The sequence below is a fragment of the Tamandua tetradactyla genome, chromosome 5 (assembly GCF_023851605.1).
Source record: "Tamandua tetradactyla isolate mTamTet1 chromosome 5, mTamTet1.pri, whole genome shotgun sequence".
NCBI classification, from domain to species: Eukaryota; Metazoa; Chordata; class Mammalia; order Pilosa; family Myrmecophagidae; genus Tamandua; species Tamandua tetradactyla.
Window position 1 is genome coordinate 43,024,041 of NC_135331.1, and position 22,045 is coordinate 43,046,085.

The 22,045-nt window shown below is 35.7% G+C and overlaps 1 protein-coding gene across 4 annotated transcripts in view; it reads left to right on the forward strand.

Moving 5' to 3' along the window:
• RNF13 (ring finger protein 13) overlaps positions 1-22,045 on the forward strand; it is a 259,826-nt gene that overhangs the window by 79,923 nt on the left and 157,858 nt on the right. For 3 of the 4 annotated variants that reach the window (XM_077160759.1, XM_077160760.1, XM_077160761.1), the window contains one exon: positions 16,662-16,787. The exons of the other annotated variant lie outside the window; for it this stretch is intronic. In XM_077160759.1, the coding sequence (XP_077016874.1) occupies positions 16,662-16,787 (126 nt within the window). The remainder of the gene's footprint in view (positions 1-16,661; positions 16,788-22,045) is intronic. 4 annotated transcript variants of the gene reach the window in all.

Below are 22,045 nucleotides of genomic sequence, written 5' to 3' on the forward strand. Positions count from 1 at the left end.
CTGTGTTCATTAGGGAAATCGGTCTGTGCTTTTCCCTTTTTTTATAGCATCTTTATCCAGTTTTGATATTTGAGTGATGTTAGCTTCATAAAATGAGTTAGGGAGAATTCCTTTTTCCTCAGTGTTTTGGAAGAGTTTGATCAGGATGGATATTAGTTCTTTTGGAATGTTTGATAAAATTCCCATGTGAAGCTATATGGTCCTGCCTGGGCTTTTCTGTGTGGGAAGATTTCTGATAACAGATTGAATTTCCATTCTTATAACTGGTTTGTTGAGTTCTTCTATATCTTTTCAAGTCAGTATAGGTAGTTTGTGTGTTTCTACAAATTTGTCCATTTCATCTAAGTTGTCTGGTTTGTTGGCATATAGTTGTTTATAATATTCTCTTATTATTTTTAAAATTTTGTCATGATCTGTGGTAACGACCCCCCCCCTCATTTCTGATTCGATTTGCATCCTGTCTCTTTTTTCTTTGTTGGTCTGGCTAGGGGTCCATCAGTTTTACTAATATCCTGAAAGAACCAACTTTTGGTTTTATTGATTCTATTATTTTATTGCCAGTTTAATTCTACTTTAACCTTAGTTGTTTCTCCTGTCTGCTTTGGGGTTTGCAGTTCTTTCTGTAAATTCTCCAGGTCAGCAGTTAAGTCCTCAAGTTTTGCTTGTTCTTGTTTTTTAATATAGGCATTTAGTGCAATAAATTTCCCGTTCAGCACTGGCTTTGTGAAATCCTGTAAGTTTTGATATGTTGTGTTCTCATTATCATTCATTTCCAGATATTTACTGATTTCTCTAACAATTTCTTCCTTGACCCAGAGATCATCTATGAGTGTGTTGTTTTATCTCCATGTATTTGTGAAAGTGCTGATACTTTGCTGATTATTAATTTCCGCTTTCATTCTGCTATGGTCAGATAAAGTGCTTTAGTTAATTTTAATCCTACTGAATTTATAAAGACTTACTCTGTGTCCAAGTATATGATCTATCCTGGTGAATGTTCCATTTACACTAGAGAAGAATGTATATCCTGGTGTTTTGGGGTGTAATGATCTGTATATATGTCTTTTAGGTCTAATTCATTTGTCCTCTTGGTTAGATTCTCTATTTTCTTGTTGACTCTCTATCTGATTGTTCTATCTATAGATTGAAATTTCCCACTATTATTGTTGAAATGTCTATAACTCCCACCAGTTTTGCCATGTTTGCCTTATGGACTTTGGAGCTCCTTGATTGGTAGTGTAAACATTTCTGATTGTTATTTTCTCTTGGTGAATTATCCCTTTTTAAAATATGTAATGTCTTTCTTTGTCTTTTATGATGTCTTTACATTTAAAAACCGGTTTATCTGATATTAGTATAGCTATTCTTGCTTTATTTTGTTGGCAGCTTTCATAGAAGATCTTTTACCATCCTTTCAGTTTCAATCTAATTGTGTCCTTGGGTCTAAGATGTATCTCTTGTAAACAGCATATAGATAGATTCTATTTTTAATCCATTTTGCCATTCTGTCTTTTAATTGTTGAGCTTAGTCTGTTAACATTCAAAATGATTACTGTAAAAGCACTTTTTGGCTCAACCATCTTATTCTTTAGTTTTTATTTGTCAGATCTGTATATTCTTTTTCTTTTCTCTCTTTTTACCCTTTAAATTGTCACTGGTATTCTTCAATTCTGTGCCCTCCTCCACACCTCCCTCTTCTTTTTTTTTTTTTTACTGACTAATAGGACTCCTTGTAGTATTTCTTGTAGGATAGGTCTCTTGTTTACTAGTGTTTAGTTTCAAACTGCTGAAATGCAATATACCAGAAATGGAATGCTTTGTAAAGAGGAATTTATTAAGCTGCAATTTTACATGTTCTAAGCCTGTGGAAATGTCCAGATTAAAGCAAGGCTATAGAAATGTCCAATCTAAGGGAATGATACCTTGGTTCAAGAAGGCTGATGATGTTCAGGGTTTCTCTCTCAGCTGCAAAGGCACATTGTGACATCTGTTAGCTTTCTCTCTAGGCTTCTCATTTCATGAAGTTCTCCCAGGGGCATTTTCTTTCTTCATCTCCAAAGGTCTCTGACTGTGTGGGTTCTGAACCTTTTTACAAAATGGTTGCCTCCTAAAGGGTGCCAGCCGGCAACCCCACCTTGAATGGGTGAACATACATCTCCATGCAAACTGTATAATCAAAGTTAACACCTACAATTGGGTGGGTCACATCTCTGTGAAGACAATCAAAATGCCCCCATCTAACAATACTGAGTGAGGATTAAAGAATTTGGCTTCTCTGGAATACACAACAGATTCAGACCTACACGATGAGTTCTCTCTATCTTTGTTTGTCTTTGAAGATTTTAATCTCTTCCTCAGTTTTAAAGGATTAAGAATTCTTGCCTGGAGCCTTTCTCAGTCACAGTCTAATATATCATACCAATGCCTTCTTGCTTCCATTGTGACCTGAAGTCAGTCTTATATGTTTTGTGTTATGTGTTTTCCCTCTTAGTAGTAGATCACTTATCTCATGCTGCTTTCATGACTTTTTGTTTCTCTTCAACATTTGACAGTTTGATTTGAATGTGTCTTGGAGTAGGTACATTTGGATTTACTACATTTGGAGTTCATTGGGCCTCTTTGATTTGTGTATTTATGTCTTTTATAAGAGTTAGAAAGTTTCCTTGATTGTACTTACACTAACTTTCCCAGCCCTTTACTCTTCTCTTCTTCTAGGATACCAATGATTTTTATAATAGTGCACCTCTTATTGTCTGTCATTTCCCTAGGATTAAGTTCTGTTTTTTTTCATCTTTCTTGCCATTTGTTCTTTTGTGCACTCTAATTCAATTATTTTTTTAGTTCACTTTCTTCCTTCTGCTTCTTCAAATTTGCTATTGTGGTCTCTAGCATAGTAGACCAAATCAGAAAATAATTTCTGTAAGGTCTGCCTTTTCTCTGTTTAATCTTTCGAATTCTTCTTAATGCTCTTTTTGTGTTTTCCTGATATCCTTTATTTTTTAATGAGTATCCTTGAATATTTGTTCCATATTCTGTATCCCCTGTGGAGTTTTGATTTGGTCATTTGCCTGGGCCATTTTTGCTTAGATCTTCACATGCTTTGTGACTTTCTGTTATTTTGGGGACATTTGAGTTAATAAGGTTATTTTGCAAGTTGTCTATAGTTTTGTATTTACTTGGTTTTCTGTTGAAGATTTCCTTTTGTGTTTGATTTGTCAGTTATTCTCTGCCAAACCAAGGTCCAGATCTCATGTAGGGGATACAGTTCAACTTGAGGATTTATTGAAAGCTAGACTGGGGTACCCAGTTACTTCAGTAGTAGAAATGCCACCCACCATCAAGAGAATCAGGCTTGATTCCCAGCACATGAACCCCCAGAGTAGGCCCCAGAGTCAAAAGAAAACACTCCAAGATATATTGGGAGTGAATTCAGACTGGTACCCATGAAAGTGAGAGCAAATTTAAGGCAAAATAATAATAACAATAATAAATAATATATATAAAATAAGAAAAAAAAGAATATAAAATATATATAAAAGGAAAAGAAAAACAATGCCACCAATAAAAGAATATATATAGATAAAACATGTATTTAAAATAAGGGAAAAAGAAAAAAATATTAGGAAGAAAATGAAAACCTAGGCAGATACGGTTTTCAGCCTAGGTTTTCATTTTCTAGCCTGCCTTTTCACCAGCAGGTGGCCATCCCGACACTCCTCCCTTCAAGCTCCCCCCTACCCAACTGCTGCAGCTGGCCTGCACTTACTGCTTCTTAACAGTAGGTGGTGCACCTGAGGCGCTACCTCCCTAGGCCCACTCTGCCCAGACTGCAGCAGCTTGAAAAAAATAGGGGGGATGATGGACTGCTCCTGGCCCCACAGTGGTAGGTTAGTCAGTCCTGTTCCTGAGAACAGGGGAGGCAACCAGTGCCTGGGGATCAGTAGACCCACAGTGCCCAGCCGTCCAGGCAGACACAATGTCTCTGGGTCGCCTATTCCCAACACCCGACCAGGAGGTTGCTCCGAGCGCCCTGAGGCCTGGCCCTCTGCCTCTGGGCCCCCTGCAGGTGCTGTTTACTGTAACCCAGTTGCGGAGATTTCCCCAACCAGCAGCTTGGGCGGGCTGGAGTAGAGGGATACTCAGTTCTATTTGATCTGTACCTCTTTTCATGCTACACCCCACCCCCAGTGGGAATCACAGTTGATGACCCACCATGCTGTCCCTGTCCCAATCCCCCAGCCTCTCTCCTTACCCCCAGACTTTAGAGACCATCTTTGTTTACTCACATCCCAGGACCACACCCCCAGTCATTTCCTCCCCATCCCCTGACTTGTCCCATGGAGCAGGCATGAATTCAGTCTACTCTGTTCCACCATCTACCCAGAACTTCCCAGGTCAGTTTTTAAGATTTCATTTTTGTGTAGTTGTTTGACCTCCTCTGTTCCTTCTTCAGGAATATTTACTGGTTCTGTTTATTTTTATTTAGGATTTTCTCTCCAGCTCCTATGATTTATTTAAATTCTCCTCCTTACTCACTGCCCCCTTTTCCTTACACTTTTTAGGTCTAGAACCCACCCTGTCTCACAGCAGTTCACTTTAAAAATTTTTTTTGTGGTTCTATACGTTATTTAATTTTTAACAAAAATGGAATAATATTATGCATAATATTGCTTAACCTGTCTTTCTGCATTTATTATACTCTAATCAGCTTTCAGGCCAACAAATAGAGACCTAGATCATAATTTTTAACTGCTGCAAGTATCCCTTTTAATGTCTGGATAATAATTTATTTTAATAATCCCTATTGATAGATATCTATGTTGTTTCAAGGATATTATTAAAAACAATGTTTCAGTAAACAGTTCTTAAAATAATACTTTTGTGGAATTAGGGAAAAACATTCTTTTCCAACTTTTCCATTCTCTAAAGAGTAGCATCTCTTAATTTTCATCTTTTTGAGTATCTTTCCATATTTTCTGGTTGTTTATGTTTCTTCTTTCATGAATTGCTTTTTAATGTTTTTGCCACCTACCACATCTTTTTAGAGATCTATAAAACTTTTTTTTCTTTGGGCGGGGCCGGGGGGCACCTACGTGGTCTGGGAGTATAAAGTTTTTCCTTACCCTCAGTTATTGGATGGAGAAAGCCTCACAGCAGTTCACTTTTACCCCCCCTTTTTTTCCCTTTGTGGCTTCTCTGCCTCCAGTTCTTCACTTTAGGGTTTCCCACCCTGGGGGGAATCAAGTGGGGTCAATCTCCAAAGGTTTTTTATGAATATAGGTGGTCAGTAACGGGAGATTGGATTGAGTATGTACGCCTTTTACCAACAGTTCTGCGATGGTCTTTTGTTTTTCCTCCCTGTGGGCACTTGGTGTGCTTTGCTTCTCAACTGCTTGCATTCATCCCTGGGTCTCTGTGGAATTAGGTCTCTGTGGTCTGGTTATGCATGGGGTTCTCACTCGCTGTGGGAGTTTTTCTGTGGTCAGCATCTGTGGTCAGGACCTGGGCCATGCTTCCTCTGTGTGCCTCCCAGACTGCGAGGGACTGAGTCAGGGAAAGTTTCTCAACTGGCAGATCTGAGACAGACATCTCCTACCTGATTTTGGAGATTATTTTTTTTCTTTGATTCAGAATTTGTGGAGTCCTTCTCCAGTCTCCATCAATCCTCCATAGTTCCAAGTAAGTGGGATTTGTCCCTTTATTAGTCTGTCCTGAAGGGAGACTTTTTCAAGGGATGCCTTACATCACCATGATGATGATGTGACTTTTGTTTTCAATAGAAATGCCATAATTTATTCTGTTGTTTCAGAAGGTCATTCTTATATAACAAAAGGTCTTCTTAGAAGAAGAAATATATTATTTTAGGCCCTAAGTGATCAATGAACATACAACCTTTGGCAGCTAAAAAAAAAAGGCAATACTTCATGCTTTTCATCAGAGCTGAAAACAAACATGCTTAGGTTATATTTACAGGATAATACAATACTCAAACACAAAAATTGAGGTATCTGGCTCTTCTAGGAGTAGACAATGTTTTTGAAGTCAGGCCACCTACACAAAAATAAATAAAGTAACTTTTCATATACATATATATCTTCAGAAATGTTAATACCGGTAAGTATGTCAAGCAGGGAATTTCTACAAAAAACAGGGGCAATATTTTAAAACTTCAAATTCTGTGTGACACCAAAGGAAGGGATGTTTATTTGGTGCAAAATTTATATTTTGCATAGTGCATTATCTAATTTAACTTATATGATCAGTTTACTCGAACACCATAATTGCATTTAATTTTGATTAGGGTGTGAAATCTTGTTGGTTTGTACAGGTTAGTGTGAGGCTATGATCTATCTCAGAGTATTTGGGTTGAGAATAAAAAGGTATTTGCAGAGTCCCCTTGGGGACTGGGGAGAAAGGAGGAGATATTAAACTTCCCCATCTAGGAAATCCCTAATATTCTCACAAGCAATGGGACAACCATTTCAATAGACTGAGCCCCCAAGCTTTGGGTTTGACTCTGTGAAACTTATTCCTGCAAAAGAAAACTAAGCCTACTTATAACTTTGTCTAAGAGTCATTCCAGAGAACATCTTTTGTTGCTCAGATGTGGCCTCTCTCTCTAAGCCAACTCAGCAGGTGAACTCACTGCTCCCTCCCTGTCCCCCCGCCCCACCTCCATGTGGAATGTGATTCCTGGGGGTGTAAATCTCCCTGGCAATGTGTGACTGTACTCCTGGAAGGAGCTGGAATCTAGCATGATGGGATTGAAAAAGCCTTCCTGACCAAAAGAGGAGGAGAGAAATGAGACAAAATAAAGTTTCAATGGTTGAGAGATTTCAAACACAGTTGAGAGGTTATCCTGGAGGTTATTCTTAAATGTTTTATATTGATAGCCCTTTTTAGTTTATGGTATATTGGAATAGCTAGAGGGAAGTACCTGAAACTGTTGAGCTATGTTCCATTTGACAGCTTTTATAATGTGACTATGTGATTGTGAAATCCTTGTGTCTGATGCTCCTTTTATCCAGGGTGTAGACAGATGAATAAAAAAATAAAGATAAAAAATAAATACATAATGGGGGAGATAAAGGGTAAAAAATTGGGTAGCTTGAAATGCTAACGGTCAGTGAGAGAGAGGGGTAAGAGGTATAGCATGTATGAGTTTTTTTCTTTTTATTTCTTTTCTGAACTGATGCAGATATTTAAAAAATAATCATTGTGATGAATACAGAACTATGTGATGATATTGTGGGCCATTGATTGTACACCATGTGGACTGTATGTATGTGAAGGTTTCTCAATAAAAGTATTAAAAAAGAATGCAGGGGCATGCAAAAAAGAAACTGGCTCATGCACTGAGTCCCCTTTCCCTTTGGCCCCGTTTTGTCAGAGCAACTTGATGGACCCACTATATATTGATCCAGTTCAGTGAGTTCGGCAATGCCTTAATTCTAAGTTAAAATGTGACAGTGGTTTAGGAACCCAGTGGAACTTGGGTGAAATTAAATAAATAAGGAACAGCCCTCATGATTTCCCCTTCCTTGAAGTTACTGCATTTTTCCTTTGAAAAAGGAGCCTGGAGTTCTGATGGTTGTGAAGATCACCTCCTGTGGCTTTTCATTAGGTGGGAGAAGTCATGATGGAACTCTGAAGGTAGCTCTGTGCACTGTTCATGGAATGGACCGGGGTGAAGACGAGGAAGTTGAAGATGGTGGTGTTGGAGGTGCCATGGTTGAAGGTCCAAGGAGGGTCTCTCAGCCTCTGCTTGTGTAGTGCAAGGCCAGGGCTTGGGACTCAAACTGTAGCAACTAGCCCATGAAGCTGAAGTTGGGAGAGATGATGCTTCTCCTGTGCTTCACAAACTCAAATGCCTCATCCAGCTTGACTCTGTTAGGCCCCATGAAATAAGCAAGGCCAGTGATGGGCTGGGCAGGAAATGCCTACCTGGCAGTGGACCAACCCCCTTCCTCTGGTATTCTTGATGGAATCTATGAAGTCGATGGCCTCCATGAACCAAGAGCCGATATCTGCCTTGTGGTTACTCTCTACAGGGATGCTCTTTTACTGGTAGTCCCCTCAGAATGTTTGGAGCTGGAGAGTATGAGAAATGCTGGTGGTCTGTCATTCCTGGTGAGATACTATTATATCCCTTGACTGAGAGTTGAGTAGAGAGGGAGCTTTGTCTTCTTAGCCTCACTTATCCAGAATAGAGTTTCCGTCTTGTTGAGTTGCTGGTGGTGATGGAAGTGGGTTGTGACTCAAGTGCCACAAACTTTTACCACTCTTACTGAGATTTAGTAGATTTTGTGGAACAAAGTTTCTTCATTTGCTGTTTGCCCTTGGACAATTTCCAGAGACTTCAAAAAGTTAAAAAATACTTTCCCCCAGTTCTGATTGGAAATGGGTCCATATAGCTTCTCCTGCTTCATTCCAGGAGTGAAAGCCCTAATCACAATTTTTAAACAAATTAAACTCTTACTCAGTATTTTCCCAAGATTTTTTTTTTATGATCTACCAAGTGTTGTAACATAGGTTAGAAAAAGTTACTGTATCACAGAGAATCATTTTGATCTGAGTTCTTTAAAGACTTTTTTTTCACTGTACTAGAAAATTTGGAGTGATAATCTGATTCAGCTTTTCATTTAAACACTAAATCTGGTTCAGATTTATACCTTATCATAGCATAAGTTTTTCTTCTCATTATCCCAGTTACTTTAAGTCTTGGTTTAACTTAGCAGTTGCTTCAAATGAATAAATCTTCCTAGTTTTTTTGGAATTATCTCTTTAATACTGAGGATATCCTTCAGTAAACCTCCTCTTTGAAGATGCTTCATCAATATTTAGGGAATTTTTGTTTGAGACTTTTTATCTCATAAAAAATAAATGAATACTGATATATCAAATATTCAGGGAAGAGTATGCATTCAAAATAATTATTTGTGAAGATGTGGATGTATTTTTCTTGGGGTACTAGCTGAATAAATTTTCCAGTATGAGTGGATTTAAGAGCAATATTCAGTGTATATAAATGGAGAAGTTGATAAATATAAAATAAGGCAGGAAATATAACACTAGGAACTTTAAAATACTTGCGAGCAACAGATGTTTTATCTCATTTACGTCTTTCTAAGACAGTGTCTGGCATAGAATATAAATTTCTTGAGACAGGATTTTTATCTCACAGCCCCTAGGCAGTTCCTGGTGGTACCTGGCTTTTAGTAGGGGTTCAGTAAATATTTGGTTAATGAGAAGTATATCTAAAATAAGGAATTAAAACTGTAATTAATAATTCACATTGACCCTTTGGGGACAAATAGTGAAGTAGGAAATGTCAAAAATATTCATAAATGTATTAAACAGTTTTCTATCTCACTTGTTCATTAGTGTTCTTTAGTGATCCTGAAAAGCCAAATTTAAGAAACTGGTAGCCTGTCCTGTTCTCAGGTTCACTGTCGTGCGGGCTGTCTTCTGCTTGACTTCAAAGCTTCGCTGGAGAAAAGTTAAGCAATAAAACCCTACTGTTGTCAGGATTTATTTTGCTATCTGATGATAGGAGGTAGATTGGAGATGAATCAGCCTCTTATGTCCACCTTCACACTTGATAACCAGTTTCTATTTTATGTCTCATTCAGGGAGTGTTTCATACTGAAGAGGTCACACAGACCAGAGATGCAGGGCTGTCAACAGTTACATGGAATCAGTGGGAGCATAATTTGAACCACTGTTACCCATGATTATTTTTTTTTTTTTTTTTTTTTTAAAGGAAAGACAGAGAGAAGGAAGGAAGGATAGAAGGAAGAAAGGGAAACATTTTTAAACATTTTCTTGTTTTATTGTATTCTGTTTCTCCGTTTTTGTTACATGGGCTGGGGCCGGGAATCGAACCGAGGTCCTCCGGCATAGCAGGCAAGCACTTTGCCCGCTGAGCCACCGCGGCCCACCCCCATGATTATTTTTTAGTTTTCATTCAGTATACATTTTGGTCTGATCACTGTTCATTAACCTTTCATCTACTAAATTGAACCACATAAAATTTTTATGACTGGTGTTCACTTGTCATTTTTGGAATGTATAATCACATAGTAGATGCTAAGGAAATTTGCTCTGCAGTGAAATCTGAACGTGAATCCTTGACTAAAGCTGGGACTCTTTTCGTAAACAATTAACCTATTAGTTGGAATAAAAGTATTGAAATAAAGTAAGAATTACATTGACATTCCAAATCAGCTGTCTCTCTATATAGAAATTCTATATAAATCTCTCTCCATATAGAGCTCTCTTTGATTTGATGCTACCAATTCCCTTCTTAATACCTTATAATTCACTTTTTAAATGGTTTGAGCTATTTTCTTTTCCAAGTGTATTTATAGCACAAAGTAATAAAGGAAATAGTAGTAGCATAATAGTAGTATACTATTTATTTTAATAGTATTAAAGAACACTCTTCAAACTCACCGAACTCATCTCTGTTGTTTTCTTTTTGTGTTTATATTAAATTTAAAAAACAATGTATTTTGGGGGGGAAATAGTATTATTTAAATCAGGGTTCTGTGAGTTTGATTAATAATACCTTCAACTACTAGCGGAATATTCTGGGCCAGGTTAACTTTTTTGTTTTTTTTTTTTTTGCATAGGCAGGCACCAGGAATCGAACCCAGGTCTCCGGCACGGCAGGCAGAAACTCTGCCTGCTGAGCCACTGTGGCCCGCCCCCAAGTTAACTTTTTGAACCATAAGTTTCTTCTCTAAAATAGGGATAATAATGACTTTTTTATTTGTTATCCTTAATTTTATTAAGCTTGTGTATTCTAGGACTTCAGTTTAGTTGTCATAATAGTTAACTTCCAACAGTTTCAAATAACTTGAAACACCACTCATCTGTAAACCACATTGCAGATTTTATGCAATCTAAAGAAAGATGCTGGGATAATACGAAAATATTGGGAGGTAGAAGAAGAAGCAAAAAAGATAAACTAAAATGTTAATAATTCAATTAACGTGAAGTTTTGTCACAGAAGAGGTAATTATATTAGCACAATGCTAAAATTTTTGGAGTGCTGGACTGAGAATAGGGAAACCTGGAAGTTAGTCTTTGTTTTGTCCTTATCTTTTTGAAGATGAACAGTGTGCTAATATGCTAAGCAGAAAAAGGCTTTTGGGTCAGAGACACTGAGCTTCAAATTCTGGCTCTGCCCGTGGGTAAGCTATTCAGTGTCTTTAAACCTAGCTAATCATACACTATATCCAAAGAAGTAGTAGGAGGAAGGTGGGTATTGTCTATTATTTCCTCCTTTTTTTTTATCTTGGCTTTAATTTGCTCTTCTTTTTTCTAGTTTATTTAGGTGGAATTTAAGGTCATTGATTTGAGACTTTCCTCTTTCTAATATAGGTATTTAGTGCTATAAATTTCCCTTCATGTACTTTTTAATCTGTGTTCACAAAATTTTATGAGTTATGATTTTATTTTCATTTGCTTCAAATGAAAATTTGAACAGGCTAATTTGACCTGTTTCTCAGGCTGTACTTCTGAGGACTCTGCTCCATGCTTAATGTGTTAGAAGGTTTTTCTACTCTGACTGTTGGGAACATGGACTGTTTCCAGCCTGTGTGTTAGCTACAGGGATTGCTCTGTATGCTTTCTGATGGTTGTTTCTCTAGTTTTGGTAGTTTGCTCACACACATATGCAGAAAACGACTGAGTCAAAGACTAAAGGACCCCTCTGTAGGTATCTGGAGCCTTCTCCCTTTACAACTCCTTCTTCCCTGATAATCTGCTCCACGAAATCTAGCTGTCTTGGCATTCCCAAACTCTGAACTCTTTCTCCTGGACTCATTGAGAACCCCAGTCTCTGTTGGGTTCCTCTGCCCTATGCTGTGTGGCCAGGAATCTCTTCAGGCAGTGAGCTGAGATACTCATAGGGCTCATCTCATTTGTTTCCCTCTTCTCAGGAATCACTGTCCTGCACTCCCTATTAGCCAATGATGTTCAAAAACTAATTTCATTTTTTTTTTGGTTTTCTAGTTGCTTAAGGTAAGAGGGTAAAACTAACCCTTGTTATTTTGTCATGGCTGAAAGTGGAAGTTGAGCATATTACCTATTAGATAATCAATAAATGCTAAATTGATTTATCCATTAGATAAACCAATAAATCAATGGGCAGAAAGACTCAAATTCAGAGTCATCAAATTTGCAGATTGTTAATATACTAATGTGTTGCCTTTGGTTCCTGAAAAGTAGATACTGAAAAAAGGAAAAATATGGTTTAGTGGCAATACATGTCAAAAAATTTGTTGAAACAGTTGTATAATGTGTTTGCCAGAAACCATATAAAATGAATTGGGTTTAGAAATATGTCTAGAATGGATTAACAAATTTTTTTAAGAAAAATCATTCAGTGGTTCTCATTTGAAGAATTTAAGATGGGCGATTTTAAAGCTGCATACAAACATTATGTCTCTCTGCTGTTGACTTGTATTTTAATCTCAGTGCATGTGAAAAACAAGTATATTAGCCTAGGGTTTTAAAAGTTATTATTAAAGTCTTGATATTCTTAGAATATAATATAAGGCACATTGTGTTTCTGAAGTTTTTGAACTTTTTCATTAATAGTGTACATTTTAAAAAATTATATGGTTGGCCTAGATAGTATTATACTACTGACTTAGAATTCTTAATATGCTTTTAATGATTTCAATTATTAATGGGCCTATTGTATTTTTACGACATCTTACAATTAGTTTATATTAAAATATGAATTATAGCTAATTGAATAAAATGTACAACCTTAAGAGGCTATTAGAGAGAAGCCTACAGATTCTTAGTATACAGTGTGAAATGTAACTTTGAGATGAATTATATTCAGTTACTACTGTGAATAATGCAACAAATGTAATGTCTAATTTGTGAGATTAAAAAATGTTTTATTGTGAAATATAACATAAATAACAAAAAAGCAATAAATTTCCAAGTACATTTTAACGAGTAATATAACATGGGTTACAGTTCGATGATTTTTGTGTTTTCTTTTAGCTGCTTCAAGACACTGGAGACCGAAAGAAATATCAGTATAATGATTCAGCAGTCATACTCGTTTGTTAAATCCTGTCTACTCTGTTATACTTTTCCTTCTCTTGTTTTCAAAAAAGCAGTAAATTTAAAAGTACATCACAATAACTAGTTGTAGAACAGATTTCGGAATTTGGTATGGGTTACAATTGCACAATTTCTAGCTTCCTCTAAGGTACTGGAGACTAAAAGAAATATCAATATAATAATTCAGCCATCATACTCATTTGTTAAACCCTACCTTCTCTGTATAACTCCACCATTACCTTTGAGCTTTCTGTGACTCTTTAGGGGTATTTGGACTATGGTCATTCTAACTTTTTCATGTTAGAAGGGATCTGTCAGTAATACGGGATAGGAGTGTGGAACTAGTTGATGTTATGGAGAGGCTGGGCCCTCTACATTTCAGGACTTAACTGGTCCAGGGACCCATCTGGAGATTGTAGGTTTCTGGAAAGTTATACTAGTGCATGAAACCTTTGTAGAATCTTATATATTGCCCTAGGTATTCTTTAGAATTGACAGGATTGGTCTTGGTTGGGGTTTGGCAAGCTCTGATAGGTAGCAGTGTCTATCTGAAGCTTGCGTGAGATTGATCTCCAGAGTAGCCTCTCGACTCTATTTGTACTCTCTCAGCCACTGATACCTTACTTGTTACACTTCTTTTCCTCCTTTTGGTGAGGTTGGCATTTGTTAGTCCCACAGTGCCAGGGCCAGGCTCATTCCTGGGAATCATCTCCCATGCTTCCAGGGAGAGTTTCACCCCTGGATGTCATGTCCCATGTATTGGGGAGGGCAATGATTTCACTTGGAGAGTTAGGCTTAGAGAATGAGAGGTCACATCTGAGCAACAGCAGAGGTCCTCCCTCTGAAGATGACTCTTAGGCATACCTATAGGTAGGCTAAGCTTCACTGCTACATACGTAAGTTTATCAAGAGCAAGCCTCAAGATCAAGGGTTTGGCCTTATTGATTTGGGTGTCCCTCATGTTTGATACAGTATCCAGGGTTTCTAAGGTAGTAAAATTTAATAGTTCCATTTTTTTTTTCTCCCATCCCTCAGGGAACTTTGCCAATACTTTTTTATTATCTGCTTAATATACTCTAGGATGTATCCAGGCATTACATTAAACTATACAGGATTAAAGGCTCTCATTCTTATTCTGGGCTCCCTGTGTTTGCGTTGTTTAAATGAGCTGTTCAGACAGGTTGAGTGAGATTATGTGCTATAAAAAACTTAGGTTCTGGACAAATGAACATTACTTCCTTTGGTCTCAAAGAGTAGGTGATGTGAGAGGATTTTTTAAACCTTTTCTTTTAATCCAGTTAAAGTCTTAACTTTTAAGTAGTTAAACCTCCAGATTTTTATCTTATTCATTGTTTTCCTCAGCAGTCTGCAAAAACATGCGCATCAAATTCAGAGTCATCAAATTTGCAGATTGTCAGTAGACTAACTTCTTATCCTTGGTCCCTGAAAAATAGATATTGAAAAGAGGGAAAATATGGCTTACTAGTAAGATATGTCAAAAATTTATTGAAACAGTTGTATGATGTTTGCCAGAAACCCAATTCGATTTTATAGTAGATCAGTGGAAATAGGTCTAGAACAGATGAAGAATGCTAGTTCCTATCTGTTGTTATATTCATCAGATCATACTTAACTAGTAATTTTACTTTTTGTCACCAAACTGGAACATAGAAGAAGAGCCGAGTCACACACTACTTTTTCTGTTACTGCCTCCCGCAGTTAGAATGAATTGCTCCTTTCCCTGCAGTATTATAGCATATTGTCTGTACCTTGTTTGCTTGTATGTATTGGGTTCTGTTAGTTCTTTCCAGATATAAATTGCTTTGTTGGGACCTTAGTCTTACTTATCCACCCTCATAGTTAAATAGCTCTCACTAAATGAGAGGATAATATTAAAGGAATTTGAAACAATGTTATGTGACTACTGGTTAAAGGATATTTTTACTGCATAAAAGAAGACTAGTCTCTATCTGTTTTGGGAAAGAAAGCAATTGTGCCTGGTATATGCAAGTTATTTGCAGATTTTAGAAGAGTGCTCTGATAAGTAAAGAATTAGAGGCAGTGAATGTTTTTAACAAGCTAGAAAATCAGTGATATAAATAAATTCACCTGCCTTACATAAAGAAAACTTTAGCTGGTTTCAAAGTCTAATTGATCACTTGAACTGTTTTGGTCTATGTCTGGATACAAAAGGACAGAAAAGTTCCATCGACATGATCATTGTTTAAAGTAGTTGTATCAAATTTTAGGATCTACTTTAATTGCCTTTTAGAATAACATTTTGGTTTGTTCATTTTGGTAAATGTCCATTCCTCCTCTTTTTGCCTGTTCTTTACCTAATTATATTGTCTTGAGGAGGCATAACAGGATAGTAGTGAAAAACACAGGCTCCAGTCAAGTCTTTCTTGGATTGCATGCTTGCTACATGGTAACACTGAGCAAATTACCTTACCTTTTTGAGCCTTCATTTCCCCATCTGTAAAATAAGGATAATAGTAACTAGTTAACTCACAGGGTTATTGCAAAGATTAACACACCAGTGTTCAGTGCTATGGTTCAACAAGTTTAACCACTTGCTTTTTCATAACTTTAGATATTCGCTAACAACTTACCACTTGTCTTCCTTTCTTCCTGCTTGCATTTTTGAATGTTTACTAAGGCAAAGATATACTAGTGCCTTGCTTTCAGCTTTTTGGTTGACTCTATCACTGCGTATACTGTTCTTAATTTTACTCATTTGCCACTCAGTGCAAGCTGAAGGGAAAGAAAGCTCAAGGCTTTTTTTAGCCTGAAACAATCTTTTTTGTGTGTTTGTTTATGTATTTATTAAGTTTTTACATCTGTTGAAATAATTATGGTTTTACTATCTTCGTGTATTAATACAAATTCTTGTTCTAATATATTTTCTTATGTCAAAACTTCCTGCATTCCTGGGAAAGCAACTTATTATTTTCTGTTAAAATTAGTATTTATCTTATGAACATCTTTTCAATTTAGTGTATATAGATCTACTTTATTCTTTTCAATGGCCTTATTATTCTATTGTATAAATATACTACCATTTATAAAATGACTGCCCTCTTGATTTACGTGGTTTCTAGTACATGTAGCAGTCTTTCTATATACCTTTATATTACCAAACTAGTGTTTCTGTAAGATAAATTCCTAAAAGTGCCGTGCAGTTTAATTGCTTTGATAACATGGAAGAAAGTTAAAAGTTACTTTAAAAAAAGTATTTGCTTAGTTTAGAAACATAAAACATTGTTGGAAAATATACCAATATATTTACAGTGGTTGTCTTTGAGGTGAGTGGCTTATGGTTGACTTTTTCTTTTAAACTTCAATAGTTAAAAAGATGAAACTATTTTTTAAAAAAAGCTAAAAGTATGTGAAACCAAATGTATTTTAGAAATTCTGTGATTGTGAATGATTGGAGGGAAAGACCTATCTTTGTTGGATAATGCATCTATTATAATTCATAACACAAATTCAAAAGATGTTTGTAGAACTGAGTTGAATTGATTCATTGAATAAATCAAAGAGATAACTTACTGTCAATTCTCTTTCAGGGTTTTCTGATTAACTCAAAACCAGAGAATGCCTGTGAACCTATAGTGCCTCCACCACTAAAAGATAATTCATCTGGTGCTTTTATCGTATTAATTAGAAGACTTGATTGCAATTTTGATGTAAAGGTACTATTTGCTTTACTTTTTTTGTTACTATTTGTTTATCTAGTTAATTTACATTTCTGCTTTGTTACAGAAAGGATTTAAGGCAGTTTACAAAATTCATTCAGATTTAAAAAAGAAAGAAATAGGGTGAAAGAGAAATGACATGAAGATGGTAAAGGTGAGAAAGACTGAAGCAGGTTTACTTAAGATGTCTACATTTGCAATAAATTTTGCTCTGCGCTTCTTAGCAGCTAGTTCAAAGAGGGAAAGACCATAAATTTCATGATTCACCATTTTGGTAAGATTGAAAATAAGCAAGTTGACCAGAATTTAAATAGTTACTGTTGGTTCTAAGAATTTTCACATGGTTGTTGGGCATCTTGAACTATGGTTTAATAGTGGAATCTTGCTTGATCTAATATAGGAATGGAAACTTCGACTTCTGTTTTATACCTTGACCTTTCAGCATTAATAACTACACTTAGGTTTATACCTCTATCTGTATCATATAGTTTTCTGTTTTTAAGAAGCTGACTCTGTCATGGTAGTAAGTTTGTCCCCATAGAATGAGTTAAGCTGACATTTCGCATAGTAAAACAAAGTTCACCATGGAACCTCCCTTACATTATGTCATCAGTGCTGCTTTAAAGGTATGCACTTTTTTTTTTATTTTTGGACTTTTTTGTTACTTCCTTTCCAAGTCTACTTTCAGATTGGCCTTGGCAGAATTGAGGCTTGTATGAAAACAAGCCTTGATGTTACTTTTACTAGACTACCTCAAATCTGAGTGTCATATAGTGTCTTGCCCTGTAAATCACAGAATAGACACAGGTATAATTTAATGTAAATTAATGTACTTTCCATGGCTTGATTTTAGATGATTTTTCTATTCAGTATATTCCCTGACTCATGCTGTCCATAAATCTTGTCTCTGCTCTTTTCATTACAAATAACATGAAGTAAATTATACTTCCAGAATAAGCTTATTAAAGGAATGAAATAATGTCTGGAAAGGAGTTTGAATATTTAGAGCACTTTGTAAACATTAAGTATTGTTACTGTTGCATACCGGTTCCAAATGTAGACTCTCAATTGCCTTTCAATGTGAAATAAATTAGAGCTTGAAATCAAATAATGTAAATTTCCTATTCCTCAGAGTTGTTTATATATTTTAGTTAGAATTTAAACTGATCGAAGATTTGATCCGGAACTAAAATACAATTACAGATTGTTCCAATCCAAATTAAATCTTATTGCAACATTTCATCAATTTGTTACTCTAAGAAATTAAAAGTAAATTGTCATTTTGATAATTCTTAGGTTTACTGTGTTATTATGCTGTGTAATTTCTGGTTCAATCCAAACTTCGGCACCTAAAGTCTAGAATACCTTTTTTAAAAATAATTATTTTTTCAATTTGGAGTGGGAGGTGGTCCCCTATAAAATTTTGAGGATGAAAATGCAACTTAGGAATGAATGGATAGGCTTGTTTGCCTTCCTGTATTCCTTCAGTGGATCCTGATCATCAGTCTGAGTTTTTCTATTGGAGTTTTATGATTTAGCCTTTATTGCAGCTCATCTTTTCTCACTTCTTGCCTTAAATTTTATGCTCCAGCCATACCACATAATTGGAGTCTGTCAACATGCTTTTGCATATATTTTTTTCTACCCAAAGTTTCTGTTCAAGATGATTTCTACTGCCAGTTTTTCTGTTTCGTCATCTAAATACTAGCTGAGAATTAGTACTTCTTCTTGGAAACTTTACTGTTCTCTCTACTGCCTTTCTGGCAGATCCAATAATTCCAGCTCAGTGTGCCATCCTTTCACTTCATAAATATCCTCTCTGTTAAACTTTGCCACATTATTTTTGTTTTTGTTAAATCTGTATTTCATTTATATGTAAACTTACCATGTTTAGAGTTCATGCTTTAATTGTATTTATATATCCAGTCATTCATATTGCTTAGTATATATTAGATGATCAATGGAATTGTTATATTAAACTGTTGAAGCAAGCCTTCCACTTATGTGCATAATTCGTTCTTAAAAAACATGTACATGCAAAAAAAAGTAAAGTTTAAATTGAGGCACTCTCATCTTAGAAAGGAAAATATGAAAAAAATCTCTTAATAAACCTCTCCATTTAGACACGTTCTTAATGAATAAGGTTTTAGTCTGTTGTATCTATTCTTTAACTTTGTTATTTTTCCTTCCCAAATGTACAGTAGAGAATATATAGTCATTTGATGCTAATGATTCCTTACCCATGTCATTCATAATGATTTCTATGTCAGTTGTATTAAGCTTATGAGACATCTATATACAGGAAAGACAAGATTATAAAGAAGGGCTGGAAACAAACTGTATATGTTGAATCCCAGCTTTATCACTTACTAGTGTGTGATTTGTGGCAAGTTATATAACCTCTGTGTACTTCAGTTTTTTTATAAAATAGGAATTATAGTGTTTTGTATATCATAGGATTGTTGTAAAGATCAGATGACACAATCAGTGCTTAAATGCTTATTAAACAGTACCTTGTACCCAATAAGTAGGCAGTAAGTGTTAGCTGTCGACATTTTTATATATGTATTTTTTTACCATTGGTGGAAAATGGGATAAGAGTAGGATGGAATAAAATACTGCTTTTCTGGGAAATAGTCTTTTGATTTTTCAGAAATTAATTTGTTGTCCAAAAAGTCACACTGTGATATAGTGTCAGCTGATGTGTAAAATTTCTAATTTGGCTTACGAAGAACAGTTTAGTTATGCCAGTGCATAATGTATAAAATATGTTACATACATTTACAAGAATAAAAATTATGGATTACCTATCAAAAAAGTTTGAGTGGGATAGGATAAACTCATTCTGTTTACTGGATAAACAACTGGACTCTCATCCCAGAGGGAATGATATAGCTTAATCAGCTGTAATCTTCAGATCAGAAATCTATTACTTTATTTTCTGGGCTTCTAAATTGATGACTGCACACAGTTTTAATTAGGTGTGTTGTGGAATCTGTTCATTTGCAACTATGTACAGTACTTCTTTTATGAATTGCAAATAAATAGCTCTTTGTAGGTAACCAAGAGTAATTCATTCATGTGTGTCCACAATTTTGCAGGAAGGCATTTACTTAAGAAGACAGAAAAATGACTTATTTCCCTTATTTCTTATATAGATCTCTGGGACTGATTACTGAGAAAAGTTTATTCAGCACCATACATGATGTGGCAGTTGATAGTAGTTTTGAGGTCATTTTTGTTTCATGCCTCCTAGGCAAAGTGATACCCACATTATGCCACACACAGGAGAATTGGCTCCATCTTTCCTTGAAGAAAGGAATCCTATCCCTTGTAAACAGCAAAAGAGAAAAGAAGCAACGAATAAACATTTAACAAGATATTTCAAAGTATTAATGGTGGTGGATCTTTTAGAATTTACCTTTTGCAGTTGTTGCTTTTAGATATTTTTTGTAATGGATGAGGTGCATTTGGTATTGCAGATGTTAAGGAATGTGTTAGTACTTTTCAGAGCCATTTTCAGTTGGAATGTGGCTTTTACAAAACTTAGCTGCAGTGCAAACCCTTTCTTTACCCGACTTCTACCTCTCTTTCAAGTGTCATCTATGCTTTGCCACTTCTATTACCTTAATCATCAAGATTTTACAAGTCCCCTGTGACTGATAGGTCTCTTCCTCTGCGTCTTGGTTCCTGCATGTTCTTATCTGGCATGCCCTCCCTCTATTTGTCTGTCTGGCAAATATGATTTTATTTTAAGAATAAGATCAAATGTTACCTCCTGTCTGGACCTTTCCTAATTTCTTCCCGGGTAGATTTGATCACTTCTCCTTTTATATATTTCTTGTATGTATATAAATCCCATGTCATTCTCTGCTGCTAGAAGGTAAGTTCTATGAGGGAAAAGATCATGTTTTAGATTCTGTAATTCTAAATAGAATACATTGAATAGCATTCAGTAGATGATTAATACTCTCTGAATGAATTAATTTAAAAAGCTCAAAGGGATTATAAAAAAATTTAACTGTGTTAGGGAATAAATAATATATAGCAATCTTTGGCTTCCTTTTCATTTCACTTAATGCTCTTGAAAGTATTTCTAAATTTAAATATTCATTTATCCCATTAACATTTTTCTCTGAGTCCAGATGTTCTATGAGACTTTAAAAAATGACCATAAACATTTTCTGAATTGTCTGGTTGCCTGCATCATAACATGGTAACTTTCGTTACCATCTTATAGAATTGACTTCCAGGTTTCCTTTCTCGGCTCACCTTTCACCATACCTTCTCAGTTCTCCAGGCAAACAATTGTTTGGTATTCTGAGAACATGCTCTGTACTTTGGTTTCAGTAGTACTAAGCAAGTAAATAGGACCTTGATTAGAAATTAAATTCTAGAAATTATCTGAATGTGATTTAATATCATCATTTAATATTCCTACTCTTTTCCATATTCCTACTAAGTGATTAATAACATTTGTGATTAATTACTTTAAAAGATTCCACTAAAGGAGCATGTTCATTTAGGAACATGGATAGAAACAGTTCTACCCATATATATATGGTTGAATCAAAAAGCTTTGTACTAGTAGTTCCTTCATCCATTTTTCCTTTCTCCCATTTTTAATTGATAAACATACTTGCATTTTAGTGATCAGCATCCTTTATACTCAAATTTGTTCAATATTAAAGAATAAATCAAAATTCCCTCCTGTATGGTGGGGGTCACATTTCATTGTTTTTCCATGTAAGTGTCCTGTTATTGCAGCACCATTTGTTTAATTTTTGCTTGTTTTTCTTTCTTTTGTTTGCTTGTTTGTTTGTTTTTGGGACGTGCATGGGCCAGGAATTGAACCCAGGTCTCCCACACAGTAGGCGAGAATTCTACCACTGAACTTGAACTACCCTTGCACCCCCAATTATATGGAATCTTGAATAGGGCGTGAGATCTTGTTGGTTTGTACAGGTTAGTGTAATGCCCTGATATATTCCAGAGTAATTTGGACAGAGAATAAAAATGTATTTGCAAAGTCCCCTTGGGGAACTGGGAAGAAAGGAGGAAATATTAAACTTTTTCGTCTGGGGAATTCCTGATATTCTTGCAAGCAGTGGGGACAACCAGTTCAATAAGCTGAGCCCTTGATCTTGGCATTCAATCTTATGAAACATCTGTCTGCAGAGGAGAAACTGAGCCTATTTATAATTATGCCTGAGAGTCACCCACAGAGAACCTCTTTTGTTGCTCATATGTGGCCT